At 40.3% G+C, this 14,276-nt stretch overlaps 1 protein-coding gene across 1 annotated transcript in view; it reads right to left on the bottom strand.

Annotated features, from left to right (window-relative positions):
• Positions 1-11,077: 11,077 nt before the first annotated feature.
• RASSF10 (Ras association domain family member 10) overlaps positions 11,078-14,276 on the bottom strand; it is a 24,869-nt gene continuing 21,670 nt past the window's right edge. Inside the window, exons 2-3 of the mRNA XM_019551016.1 lie at positions 13,232-14,268; positions 11,078-13,042 (exon numbers count right to left, since the gene is read on the bottom strand). Of these exons, the coding sequence (XP_019406561.1) occupies positions 13,297-14,268 (972 nt within the window). The 3' untranslated portion in view covers positions 11,078-13,042; positions 13,232-13,296. The remainder of the gene's footprint in view (positions 13,043-13,231; positions 14,269-14,276) is intronic.

The following is a 14,276-nucleotide window of genomic DNA, read 5'->3' as shown; positions in this document are numbered from 1 at the left end:
CTATTCATGTACCTTTAAAAAGTAGGAAAAGTGAATGTAATTTATAGAAACACAAAGCAGTATAGAGATATAATTTTCAAAAAGGAACATAAATGGCTTAGGGGACAAGTTCTGTCTTCAGAAGTGATTTAAGCATCTCACTGAAAGATGTTGACAGTCTTGAAAAAGTGACTTAGGTATATTAGGATCTTTTCTTTATCCTTCATCCTCCCTCGCTCCCCACCTAATTGTGCACAAGGAGTCAGGTGGGCATAGTGTGGGGTAAAATGGCATTCCTCCAGAAACCCTTGTGGATTTTGAAGCCAGTTACATTTGCTACTAGTGTAATGGTCAGGGTCATACTAATCCCTTTACAGGAATGTGGCCATTTTTAGACACAGCATTATAGATGATGAATTATTCACTTTGCTTCTGGTAATATTGGAGTTCATTCACTTTGGGATTATTGTGCTATAGTTTCTTGAAGTGTTGAAACGTTGCTTAACAGTAAATGAGACAAAACTGGTACTGTGGGTTAAATTAAAATAATTTTACTGACGTGAGAGTATCTAAGTGAAATGACAAGTCAAGAACTTCCTACTAACCTTTAAAATGCCTATTATGTGTTTAAAATACTTATTTATGGATGGATTTGGACTCAAATGTGCATGTGCACCATTCACTGATGTCAAAAGAGTTTTAACGTGCCTATCTTGAACTGGAATTTGACCCTGATTCCTATTAGTGAAACATACTGTAGATTGTTCAGCTGTACTTTATGCCCCCAAGGGTTTTTTGTTGTTTTTTTTAAGCCTATATATTTTTTGCCAATGATAATACACTAAAAAGGTGTTTGTATTTGAATGCTGAAGGCAGTTGGATTCTTTTAGATTTTGCATTTGCACATGTTTGGGCTAGATTTATAAGCGAACATAATAATAGGTGGTTTAATTAACAGTTAAACAGAAGACTCTGATTACACATTGCTTACAAACATTCCACACTGAAATTAAGTTAATTTCTCTTCTTAGTAATTTTAATTTGTATTCAGGCTTCATTGACATACTTTTTATCTTTTGCTGATGTCTAAATAATACCAGACTTCAAATACTGGGTCAGGAGAAGAGATAAATTCTTCTGTTCAACCCCAGTACCCTTTATTTATTTAAGGCATTTCTGAGCAACACTAATTCTGATTTATTACATGGGCTACACTGTTAAAATAATTTGTGGAGAATTGTGAAGTAATGTTGAATTCTTCTTCCATGTGAAATGTACATGAACATGCTAACAGAATCTTTACCCTTTCTAGAAAAGCCTTGAATATCTGCCAGGTTTAAAGAAAAAGACAGAAATAAGGCCTTATTTTCCCTGTACGATCACACCTGCTCATAATTCTGAGAGGGATTTTAGTTATTCTGTTACATGAATTGAAGAAGTAATAATTAATGTTTTAGTTATGTCAGCTCTCATGTTCAATTACTCAAAATTCAAATACATGTATCTAGTTATATCTCATTATATTCAACAACTTTTTCAGAAAGTGTTTTGCAAAAAAGATCTAATTTTTAGACCTTTCGTATTTTTTCCCTCTCTTGAAGCTCTGGTTGTAAATAAAAGAGTTTATTACAGAGATTTTGTTTCTTCTTAACGACATAGTGAAAATGTGGAAGATTTTCCACTAAACAAAATATTTTTTTCTCAGATAAATGTAATCTATTTCGCATGGTACCTTTGGCTGCTATGAGAAGGGAAGCAATCCAAGGGCAAAGTCATAGAAAAAGGGCATGTTAAAACATACATATGCCATATAATAAAGATAAAGTTCATATGAAATTTAATGAACAAATTCCATTTACATTAGTTGTTTTTATGGTTCCCATTACTTGAGTTTTGCCATCTGGTATATAACTACGATTTATAGATATATATATCTATGCCTGCTCATATAGTTACTAAACACATGCCTGCTCATATAATTACTAAGCACTCAATATCTAAAACCATGGTGGGATTAGGAACCAAATTTGAAACCTTTACTTCTTATTTTGATGCTGTTTTGATGATCAGAGGTTTAAACAAATTGCAGTGTCTCCGGTTCGACATGTAACTGTGTAAAAAGATCACTCTGGACACAAGATGTGCAAAATTTTGGGTCAGGGACCACCATTTTTTCTGTCCAAAAATCAATGCCTGGGCACCCCTTGGCAATGCTGCCAGAATAATTTTCAGGTATTGCTATATACAACAAATAAAATTCTATAACCCATCATGATCAGAAGAGAGCTGTTAAAATTCTTAGGATTTGCTTGCCTTAAGCCTACTCACAAAATACAATTTAAAGTGATTCAAGTTGTTATTTGATAACTCTTTGAACATAAATTCTCAAGTAATATATGTTGATCTGCCCAAGAGATGAAGGTAATCCTTCAGCTATCTTCAGGTATTACCCCTGCATGTCAACTTAAAACCAGATATTGCACTGGGGGGGCGGGGGTTCAGCCTAATTTTTCATGCTTTAAGAATTTTCCAAAATTAAAAAGTTGCTTTTTGATTTAAGTTTTGTTATGAAAAAAGATTTTTTTTTCTGTCGTGCCCAGGCTTCTAAGGCTAGAAATAGACCCTGACTTTCCCCACTTATCAAGTTGCACCCCGGAGATCCCTGAGGTGCATCTCAGTAAGTAAGGAAAGCTGCACTGATGCTTCCAGGGCTTGAGGGGCCTGATCATGCATAGGAATGCCCTTGGTGCTCAGGGTCAGGGCCCTCAAGCCCCCAAAGTACCTGGCCAGAGCACTGAGTAGCCTGTGCTCTCACACTATAAAGTAAACAAGTGTCCATTGTTAAATAATGGCATAAATTGATACTACCTTCATCACAGCCACACATTTGGGGCATTTTTGGTGCAACAAGGGGTGTGGACATCAGTTTGCTTTGTATGGCAGCACAACGGCAACACCTTTTTCCACCCTAATAGACCTGCTGGTATCTGAAAAAACTGCTTAGATGGTTTGATTTGGACAAAAAGGTGTTTGATGGCTGAACAGACTGAAAGAACAATCTGAATTTTCCCAACCAGCTGTGTCCTTTAGTGAAGATAACATAAAATGCAAATGAATTAATTTTCCTTAAAACGGTATTTTTTAAATGTAATGTGTTTTTTTCCTTTATTAGTGAAACCAGGAGGAATATTAAAAAGAGCCTATCAGTATTTAGCCTAGCCAAAATTCTGCTCTGACTTCAGTGCAACAACTGAATACTGATAATGCCTGTAACTAAACTGCAGAATTTTGCCTTTGGTGTTCAGCAAGCATACTACAGTAACTTCAGACTCATGACTTTCTGCAGGCAACAATGCTCCATGGAGACTAAGACTTCGAGTTTCTAAACCTATGCATAAATTTGTTTATAATTGTATTCATAAAGCACCTGTAATGTTGCCACAAAGCCAATTGTGATGAAGGGAACAAATATTGGAAACATTTTGGGTTCTGTGCTTGTACAATATAGGTAATTACTAGTCACTGTCAACTGCTGGTGAGAACAGCTAGCTATCAAGGACATGGAGCATTAAACAGGATTTGCAGTAATAGCTACTGACAGTCAAGTGATTCATAAACCTTCACTAAACTATAGGGTTAAACAAAATTATAGGTTTAGTATTGCTATGAACAGTTGAAGGGCAGTGTAGTCTAGTAGATAAGAAACTAGATTGGGAATCAGGAAACCTGGTTTATATTGTTGTCTCTCAGCTACTAATCTGTGGTGCAATCTCAGGAAAGTTACATTACCTTGCTGTTTCTCTTCTCACCAAGCATCAGGGTTTGCCATTTTTACTGTAATTTCATCAGGGCAGGGACTATATTTAATTATATACAATTTCTCAAAAAGTGGGACTCCTTTCCTGCAAAAGAGTGAAGCTGGCATAATCAGATGCATCTTACTTTAGAGGTCTTTGAACTAAATTTTGCCCCTTTTATGAAGGAACTTAGAAATCCTGGCCTAGATAGCTGAATAGTAGGCCACTGGTATTTGACTGCACATCCCTTGCAGTCTAGGGAGTATGAAGTTACATGGTTATTTTCAAGTCTATGTATGAATACAAAACCACAAAAATAATTTTAGAAAGATTCAACTGAGAGAGCATGAGCACAGGGAGCAAAGACAACCTTAACAGAGAGGGGATAATTCGCTGATACAGACCAACAGCCTGACTCCTGTTTGTCTGACAGATAAAGTGCAGTTGGTGAGAACTAAAAACCAGTTTGTGAAATTTTAAGAAAAAAATTTGGAGAGTAGTTAAGAGTGAAATGCGTGCTCCATAAAAGTAAAAAAATCCCCCTAGGCATGTTATGCCATAGAAGTTAGTAATTATGGGAGTGGTTATTAAGGTGAAATGCAACGATAAATTTAAGTACAGGTCTAATTAATATATTCAAAACATGGTAATTGTGTTCCTTAACTAGACTGAATGATTTACATTTGGATCATTCAGTGATATATGATGGAAGACTTCAAAACAACTTGAACTGAAATCCCACCCAGCTGGATCAGTTTACAGAAACTATTGTGCGAAGCGTGCTTAGAAATTTCAGCAAGCATGTTTTGCACAATAATCTTTGGAAACTGAAGTGATAGAGTTGGATTTACTGTTAGCTTTAACTTTAATTTTAAACTCAGATGAAGATAACAAGAAAGACATAATTTCTGTTTACCTTAGTAAATATCTGTGTTTTCGGCAATTCACTTAAGCACTAAAATAACTACACAAGTGATTTTCAACCACCATGCCACAAGATCCTTTTAACATATTACAGGGAACCATGCAAACACCTACACATGATTCATAAGATAAACCCACAGATTTCAAAAAGGATTCTAGTGTCAGAAACATTATGACCTCATATGGTCTTTCTGAGTTCCTTGCAACAGAAAAATTGCTCTATTTCCATAGTCAAGAGATGAGTGAAAGCTCAGAGCTCACACTTTCCAAGGAGTACCTTGAGTCAAGCAAGATGTGTCTCAAGTCTAAAATGGATGAAAACCACTGATCTATACACATCATAAAGCTCCAAGAAGAAATTACTTAAAAGGAAAAATTACAATATGAGTGTATGTTTATAAAAACACACTATTAAAACTCTTTCATGGAATATTAAGGATCTGAGCTTAAAAAAAAAAAAAAAAAGAGTAACCTGAAAGTAGTGCTTCTTCACATTTCCATCTGTCATCATTTTAAAGTTCCCTGACCACTGACTTATCTTGAGTGACAACCATAGGAAGGCATGGGACTTACAAAACTCTTTTTCTACTACATCATGCTATGATTTTAACCTACTTCATACACCATAAAAGTAGGTTAGCATTGATGTCTGGCCCCAGTTGACAGTATAATTTCTTAGAAATTTGGATGTACTTGAACAGTTTGGGACTCTCTAGATGACTAACCATGTTTAAAACAAACATTGAATCTTCATTCACATGTTAGTGCATACTATTTAATTACATAACATGCACCCACAAATACATCATTTTGCCTATCATTTTTCTGTCTTCTGATTTTTTTTGAGTCATTTCTCCTTCATTCTTTTCAACCACTATCTTGTTCTTGTTTCCCAGTCTCTGATTTCCCTTTTAATCTGATGCAGCTTCATTCTCCTCTTCCCTAATATTCTAACTCCTGTAGGGAATGTTAGGGAGCACTATGTTCCTTTTTCCATTACGGAGGAAACTAACAAGGCCTATACCACTTAGTATCCTGACTGATTTCTTGTTCTATCCCTTTCCTTCAGCTTAAATTGGAAATTCTTTTAGATAGGGACATTTTTTTCTCAGATATACAACACGGACTGTGAGTTAAAAAAAAATAAAATGAGATTTACGTTTTGCATCTGAAACCAGTAGATTCACAGAATAAAAAAATACACACACAGTTTAATTCCTTGTTGACTTCACATTTAAATATTGTATGCCCAAGATCTTTAAACTCTGCAAGGGTTTGGAATAAATCATATACAATATATTGGCTACATAATCATTTGTTTTAAAATATTAATGCAGAAAGAATACATATATCTTCCTAAGTTGCCTACTTTTCTTGAAACTACAGCTTTAGGGACCAAAGCAACCATCCCAAGATCGGAAGGTTTGAGCTTTGTTGAAGGATAGTAGAATCAAAGTAAATGACAGCCCTTCTATTGCCTAGTTTATTCAAAATTTTGCTACTAAAAGTTCAACTGCAAAGGTAAAAGAGTAGGGCGGGTAGAATCTGCAAGATTCTGGAACGATACAGTAGCCCAGGAACTGGAGTGGATGTCTGAAGAAAAGGCATTAAAGAATGGTGTGTGTGTGTGTGTGTGTATATATATATATATATATATATATATGTATATGTATATGATCTAAGGTGCTTTTAGTTAGAAACAAAATAATTTATATCCATGCTGGCAGTAGAGAGAGAGGTATTTTACCTCATGGTCACATTAATATGGACTACGAGGGTTTTTGCCTTTTGTAGCGAGGAGTAGGGTCCTCTTCCTAAAATCTTTTGAGATTGTATATTAACAGTCTTTGCAGCAGGAGGACATTGGTCACCACGATCTCCCTGCTTTCCCTGTGCAGGGAAGGGTTTTATGTCATGTTCTGCGTCAGGGTTGACTGTATCAGTTTGGTAACTGATTAGCCAATGGATTTGTCTAGAATGGTTTGCACAGGGATTATCCTGCCTCATGCAGGGGGTTGGACTAGATGACCTCTCAAGGTCTATTCCAGTCCTACTTCTCTATGACTCTATGATACAGATATTGTCATAGGGTAACCAATACCAATATTTCAAATGTTAATCTTCCTCTATATTTCTATGATCTATGTGTTTCAAGTAGAGATCTGCCAGGCATGACATTTTGATCCAGAGTCTCACTTCCCCAGAGCTAGAAAATATTTGTTTTTTCAGTTCAGGCCCATCTCCAATTTTAAATGGATAAAATGTTAGACATGACAAAGTAATTTCTTAGATTAGTGATTATTTACCGAATAGGCTGTTTACATGTGAAAATTATTTTTTAAGAGATTAAGACAAAGGTACTATATCTTACGTAAATTTGAACAGAGATTAAATATTTTTCCTTTAGACTTTTAACATGTATTATTTTAAGCACAATCTAAATTATGAAAATTGTTTCTTTTACAGATACAAGACTAAATAATAATCACATAATTAAGCCATGTTAGCTCTGGAGCTAGCAAGGTGATGACAGTATGCCAGCTTATGCTGATGACAGTATACCAGAGCACTCTTCCTGTGAGTCATAGGTAAATAATAAAAAATGTTAAATAACCACTCTGCAATCCCAAAGGTGATTGTGCAAGTGACTACCTTAGGTTAGCCTGCCATAATTGCACTGAGATGTTATACAAGGACCTTCATCCATAGGCAAATTCCCATTTTACAGATGAAGCAACTAAAGTACAGAGAAGTGAAATGATTTCACATTCATATTGTAATAAAAGGGCCTAAAGGCCACAAGCATTTAAATTCTGCACAAATGTATAATGAAGAACTATCCTTGCCCCAAAAGCTTTCATTTTAAGATGAGTTACCCTTGGTCACAAGGTCATTGACAGAGTTGAGAATAAAATCCATCTCTTCTTCCAATCCACTGCATCATGCAGCCTCCAAGACTCACCTATTTGCCATTATATTCCCAAAGAAAGGTTGATAATGTGTCCACTGTAGCTACTTACTTCTATTCCATGCCTCTAGTAATGTATTAATGTGTCAAGGCACTGGGGAAGCAGGCACTGTGTAAAACAGAAAAGTATTGATAAGTATATTTCATACATTTGTATAGTGTAATACTACTTACAAAGCTTCAAAAATACTGCTGATTCATTATTTATATAAGACTGTGTGTGCACATGCACAAGATGATTGAGAGCAATATGGAAAGAAATATTCCAGCCTCAAGTTGCTTTAATTTAAAATCCTAATGCTACACAACTAGTCCCATTGGTGTGGATATGACTCTTTCAGGTGTGTAAGTTTGTAGGATGACCTAGGGTTGTTGGTTGTAGCCGCATTGGTCTAATGACATAGGCAGACAAGGTTCTTTGGGCAAATGTAGTATTTTTATTAGACCAACTGAATAGTTGGAAAAATTGTTCTTTGCAAGCTTTTGGGCCCAAACATCCTTCTTCAAGCATTGGAGAGAGTATGCCATTGGTTTGCGTGCTTTCCTGCATAGATTAGAAGCCAATATGCAAAACTGCTGGTTTGTGAAAATGCAAATATAGGTAGACAATAGATGGGCGGGAGGGTGGGTAGATGGAAAGGGGAATGTTGACCTGCTGAAAGAATGCAGCTATCAAACTGTAGCGAGGTTACATAGGGAAGAACCTTACTTGCCTAGGATGACCTAAGAATAGGTAAGGAAACAATGGGAAGGAAATGCCATTCTTGAAGAAGCCTTGTCAACTTTGTGGATCTTTTCAAAAGCAGAATTCATATTTTATAAGTTTCACAAATGTTGTAACTTAAATGCAGATAGACATGTTGAAATGCCTGCAAATTTATGGTGTAGGAATGAAATCCAGAATTCTTATCTTCAACAGTATCTTACTCCTCTAAACATCAAAAGGACAACTCATAGAATAAAGTAGCAATCATTGTAAGGACGGGGCAGAGAATCTTATAAAGACTGATGTTTCTACATAGCAAGGCAATGCATTAAGTCAAACATGCAGCGCAGAGGCCATAACTGGCCCATGGAGCTGCTCTGTCTGGCCCGCAGAATTACCAGTGTGGCCAGGGGCGGTCCAATTTAGAGGAGCAATCCTCAGCAGGAGAGCGCGTGCAGTCTGACACTGGTGTCCCTCTGGCCGATTCACTACTCCTACTTTCCTAGCTGCTGGCCCCCACCATGTGCCCCATGCTGGAGCAGGAGCTACAGTTGCCATGCCAGCATGGGACATATGACAGTGGCAGCTCTGACTCTAGCACAGGACACACAGCGGGGGCTGGAGCCTCTGCCATGTGCCCTGTTCTGGAGCCAGAGCTGCTACTGGTGAAGCACCTTCTGCTTGCCCCAGTCTGGATACAGCCTGCAAGGAGCTCTGTTGCCTGGGTCCAGGGTGAGTTTGACACCACTGCATTAAGTTATGGTTATATAGTAGATGTTTCTAAGGTTGTTCTTTGATGTTTCTGTTTGAGGATGTTTTGGTGATTCTGTATCATGATCTAATTTTTGCTTTGGGTTTATTCACTGTTCCCATTTAGCTAAGCTGAGCTCATTTAGCAATGAATTTGTATAAAAGAAGCAACAGCTATGCACTCTCTGCACTCCCTAAAGCCCTTTTCTTTAAACTATATGCTCAGGAACAATAATATCAAGTGACTTCAAAGGGAAGCTGCTTCCAAAATCCACAATGGCTTGTATTTTGTCTTCATAACTACTGTAGCTCACCAGACCTGTTATTTCATTTTATATGCAAAGCCTACACTGCTGCTTTGGTGTGTTGATCTATATTCCCTGCACAGCTCAAAAGAAGCAGTATGCAGCTAGGTAGAATTTACCTAAAAAGAAGTTCTGCATATACCTGTCTGCAGACAAAGGGTACTTTTTGTGTTTTAAAAGGAATCATGCAAATATGTCACACATGTTTGCACTGCTGCCACATCTTGTTGTACTCTTACCCATTTATTTGATTCACCAACCTATGACATCTTTGGAATAAGCTCTTTCTTCCTATCTGTCTGTATACTGCCCAGTTAGCACAATGGGACAGTGCTAGAACTGGGGTGCATACATGCCACTATAGTACAATTTGAAATAATTAAGAGATGTTAAAATTATTACTTATACTGAGAACAATCTCTCCATTATAAAGAAAAGAACGAAAATTGTATGAAAGTATTGTTAACAGAATTCAAACTGACAGGTGTGCAGGGCATTGAGTATTGCCAGCGTACTGAAAATGACATAAACCTTTGGTCAGTTTCTGATTATTTTCATGACAGTGGATTCCTGAGATTAGGTCAAAGTAAAAATTAAAGTACTTGAGTACTTTTACATGTGCTTGGGGGGTAAAAGCTATTTAACTTTTATGTGGTTCCCTGTATAAGAATATTCAAATACATGTATGTTTGACAAAATCACTGCAGCCACTACAGCCTCTTCGCTCTAATACCATTTATAGTTCTTATACCCCTATTACTACAGAATAGCCAGTGAATCAGCAGTCATGGGCCCATCAGCTCAACCTTTCCTCCAAATCACATGTGGGTACTGAAAGAGCTTCAGACTACACAGGATCTGCGTGCACTTGAATCACAATAATTCTGCCATGGGAATGGTCCTTCCTAGCCAAGGATAAGTGTAACTTTGAATTTCCTGGCATTGGTTCTTTGGCCTCATGCTTTGCAACATATTTCACGTATGTATCAATATTATAATTATACACTGCCTGTTGCAGCTTATTTCTGTAATGTGGTTTTTTTATTGGTTTGGTGTGGCTAAGTGGAAGAACTTACGTAAAGCTGTTTGAAGCTTACTGAAGTATAATGCTTGCATCAACCATTCACTTAGAGATGCTGTCTGCAGCCACTTACATCACCTGCCCATTACACCTGCAACGGTTAAAATAATATGGCAACACATGATCCCCACCTCCACTAAAATCCTTAGATAATTCTATACTTATAATTGCAGAGTAGGAAAAAGCTTCATGAACACTTGTGAGCATTTCCAAGTGTCTACAGACTAAATCTGTTGCTACAGCTGGGTCTGATACTCTGTTGTCTGATATCTTGCGGAGTCATTTACATTTGTAAATTGCCATCACACACACAAGTGAGTGGAGGATTCTGATTTGGCATAGTTTTCCGCTCATTTGCACGGGTATGAATGACTTCACAAAAAGCAAGCCAGAGGGGAACCAGACCTGATGCTTCATCATTAAACTTATTTAAATTTAAATTTAAAAATACTCATTTATTCTTAGCTCTTATAGAGGTTTAATTCCATTAAAAAATATGTAGTTAAATATTTTCTAGGCCAAACTAAAAATACAAGAAACACAATTGTGTAACTGGTCTGCTTCTTCAAAAATATTTTTTAAAGTTACTAATGAAGACCACATACTTTACTAAAGTTGATCAGTAAAGGCATGACTGGAAACTTTAAAGTTTCTACTTTTACAAGTGCAGTATTCTTTTTACTAATTTTAAGTTGGATGAATGCAATTTCTATTATTCTGCTCTACAGTAAAATGCCTAATGGTAAGAATTCTGTTTAAAAAGTAATTTTCTTTGGAAAAGGGAATCCAATCTTTAGGTCATGTAGCTACAAGGATTTATACTCAGAATCTGGTCCACAATATATCTCTTTTTAATACTTCCCTATAAAATATATGTAACTTCCATAAATAAATAACCTGTTCTCAAAAGTTCTAAAATGTCATGTTTTTAGAGACTATTCAGTAAGGTCTGATTCATCTCTCAATGTTTAAACTGATTATCACAGTATTTCTCTGATATACAAGCCACAGTGATCTCTTATTGTGAGTGAATACTGTGCATTTTTAAGAGCTAAGATGTAGAGGAAAATTTGACAGCCCAGCCAAATCCAGGTTAGAGTCAATAGTATACTATTATTTTTGGAATAACTGAAAAGATTAACTTGTTTTGCACAGCTGTAGTATGGCAGGGCTGAGTCCTACCTTGATTATTGTATCTCTGGATTCTGAGCTGGCCTCAAATGACCTGGATGGTAGCTGAAGTTGATTCACTACCATTACTGAGCTCAATCAAACATCAATTTACCTGATGTAGAAAATACATTTGAAGAGAAAGGGCTGAGTAAGCTTACAAGTCTAGCAAACATCAATATTTGCTATTTGTCCACAGATAAACTAAGATAAACAGACTTATCTGTGCATGGGAGAATATATCATCCCAAGATATATAACAGATACTGCAGCCTAATTTGTGTTTTGATTTATTTGCTCATGACATTGCATGATTTAACATTGCTGTGTTTCTTGTTGCATAAAAATGTACTCAAAACGTGTATATATGAAGACCTGAGGAAGAACGTCTTGCATTCAAAAGCTTGTCTAATTTTACCCAACTAGTTGGTCCTATGGAAGATATCACCCTCAGAAACCCTCGCCTCTCACAAATAGATGAAGACAAACTGGTGTCTATTTCAAGCATACTGACAAATCAACCACTTGCTGTTCTAAAACAGCCATAGCCTGATTTTCAACGATTTTTGACCCTAAGGAAGAGGCAGCTGAATTCTTAATTGAAAACTTTTTGTAACGTAACAACTCACTTTGCACTATTGAGGGACTATAAAAGGGCTGAGTTTAATATCAACTAGAGAAAATATGTCCCAGCATTTTTCTATCGAAGGGCTTAGACCAAGAAATCTACACGGTGCTGTATTTACTTATAGAAAAATATAGGATTAAAGATTCCACTCAAGGAAGCCTTTGAAGTGAAATAAGAGATGGGGAATTTAAGGAATGGGTAATTCCAAGCCTAGATGAAATGCAAGCATTCGGCTGGTTTTCCTTTTTTTCTCTACAAGATAAAAGTAAGGGGGAGAAGGCCTAAGACCTGTCTGCAGATGCCTCATTATAACAAGTTGAGACTTAGCACCTACTACCCCAGACCTCCTTCCCAGCGGTCTCTATTTGATAATAGGCAGCTCCCATAGTGCAAAGATGCTGCACTGCCATAGCATGAGTTATGATAAGCCTGGTTGGCCTAACTGGCCCTAGGGGCTGCCTGAGGTGGCTGAACAGTGGGAGCCAACGCGATCCAGATTGGAGAATGGGTTCTTTCAAAAATAATCTTTTATTCTGAGGGAAATAGTTAAGAATAGACCAGTAAAAAGATTTACTCCCCCCCCACCGCCGGGGTCAGGGATGGATCCAGGCACTGAGGGGCCTCAACCCCTCTCATCCTGAGAGATGGACCGTGCTGCTGAGGGACCTCAACCCTACCTTAGGGATGGATATAGGCACTGAAGGGTGTCAACTGCCCATACCCTGAGATGGACCCTGGTGCCGAGGGGCCTCAAGCCCCCACCACCCCAGAGGGACCCAGGGGCCTCAACCACCTGTCAGGGATGGACCCAGGGGCTGAAGTGCCCCGAGATGGACCCAGGTGCTGAGAGACCTCAACACCCCTCACCCCCAGGGACAAATCCAGGCACTGAGAGGCCTCTACCCCCACGTCAGGGACAGAACCCGGTGCTGAGGGGCCTCAACCCCTTCCCCCCAAGATGGCCCTGGGTGCAGCAGGAGCTGTCGGGCTATACAAGGGACTCGCAGGCGGGCAGGCAGTCCGAGTCCTGGCTGTGCATGGAGCTGAGCCCTGTGTCTGAGTCCTCGTCCTTGTCCTCGCAGGCCTTGGGGACCCAGAGCTCGGGCTCGGGCAGGGGCTCGGGCTCGGGCTCCTCCCGCCCGTCGGCCACGTCCAGCGCGGCCAGGGCGTCCCGCAGGTGCCGCAGCTCCCTCCGCCGGGCCTCGCCGGCCTCCCGCGCCGCCTCCAGCGCGCCCCGCACCGCCTCCAGGTCGGCGCCGAGGCGCAGGCCGATGTAGAGGCTGGCGCTGAGCTGCGTCTTGAGGCGGTCGCGCTCCCAGGCCGCCTCCTCCCCCTCCCCGTCCGCCCAGCAGCCGCTCAGCTCCGTGGTGCATCGCTCGGGCTCGGGCAGGCTGCACCCCGCCGCCTCCAGCTCCCAGCAGCGCCGCCGCATCCAGCGCTCGTTGAGCTCCCGCTGCAGCTCGGCGCCCAGGAGCTCCAGCCGCGCCTCCAGCTGCTCGCGCCGCTCCTGCAGCCGCCGCAGCGCCTCGCCCCGCTCCGCCAGCGCCAGCACCAGCGCCGCTGCCTCCTCCTCCTGCCCCCACTCCTCCTCCTCCTCCTGCCGCTCCTGCCCCTGGTCGGCGGGCCCGGCCAGGTAGGTGTCCTGCACGTAGTTGGCGCCGTGGCGCCGCACGCGGGCCAGGTGCGTGCGGGCCTCGTAGCCCTCGATGTGGCGGTCCAGCTCGCGCAGGCGCTGCCCCTGCTGCCGCAGCGTCTGGTCCTGCGACAGCACCAGGTGCACCAGGGTCTCCATGCGCTCCGGGGCCGCCGGCTCCGGCTCCGGCTCCGGCTGCTGCTGCTGCTGCTGCTGGCGCCGCTGGATGGCGGCCAGCTTGCGGAAGGCTTTGCGCACCGCCCGCCGCTGCCGGGCGCCCGAGCCGGGGCCGGGGCAGTCCCTGTCCCTGCTGGGCACGACGCGCGCCTCGGCGC

This window comes from Crocodylus porosus, unplaced genomic scaffold (genome assembly GCF_001723895.1).
Source record: "Crocodylus porosus isolate Cpor-Errol unplaced genomic scaffold, CroPor_comp1, whole genome shotgun sequence".
Taxonomy (NCBI): Eukaryota; Metazoa; Chordata; order Crocodylia; family Crocodylidae; genus Crocodylus; species Crocodylus porosus.
This window is presented reverse-complemented; position numbering and strand designations above follow the sequence as displayed.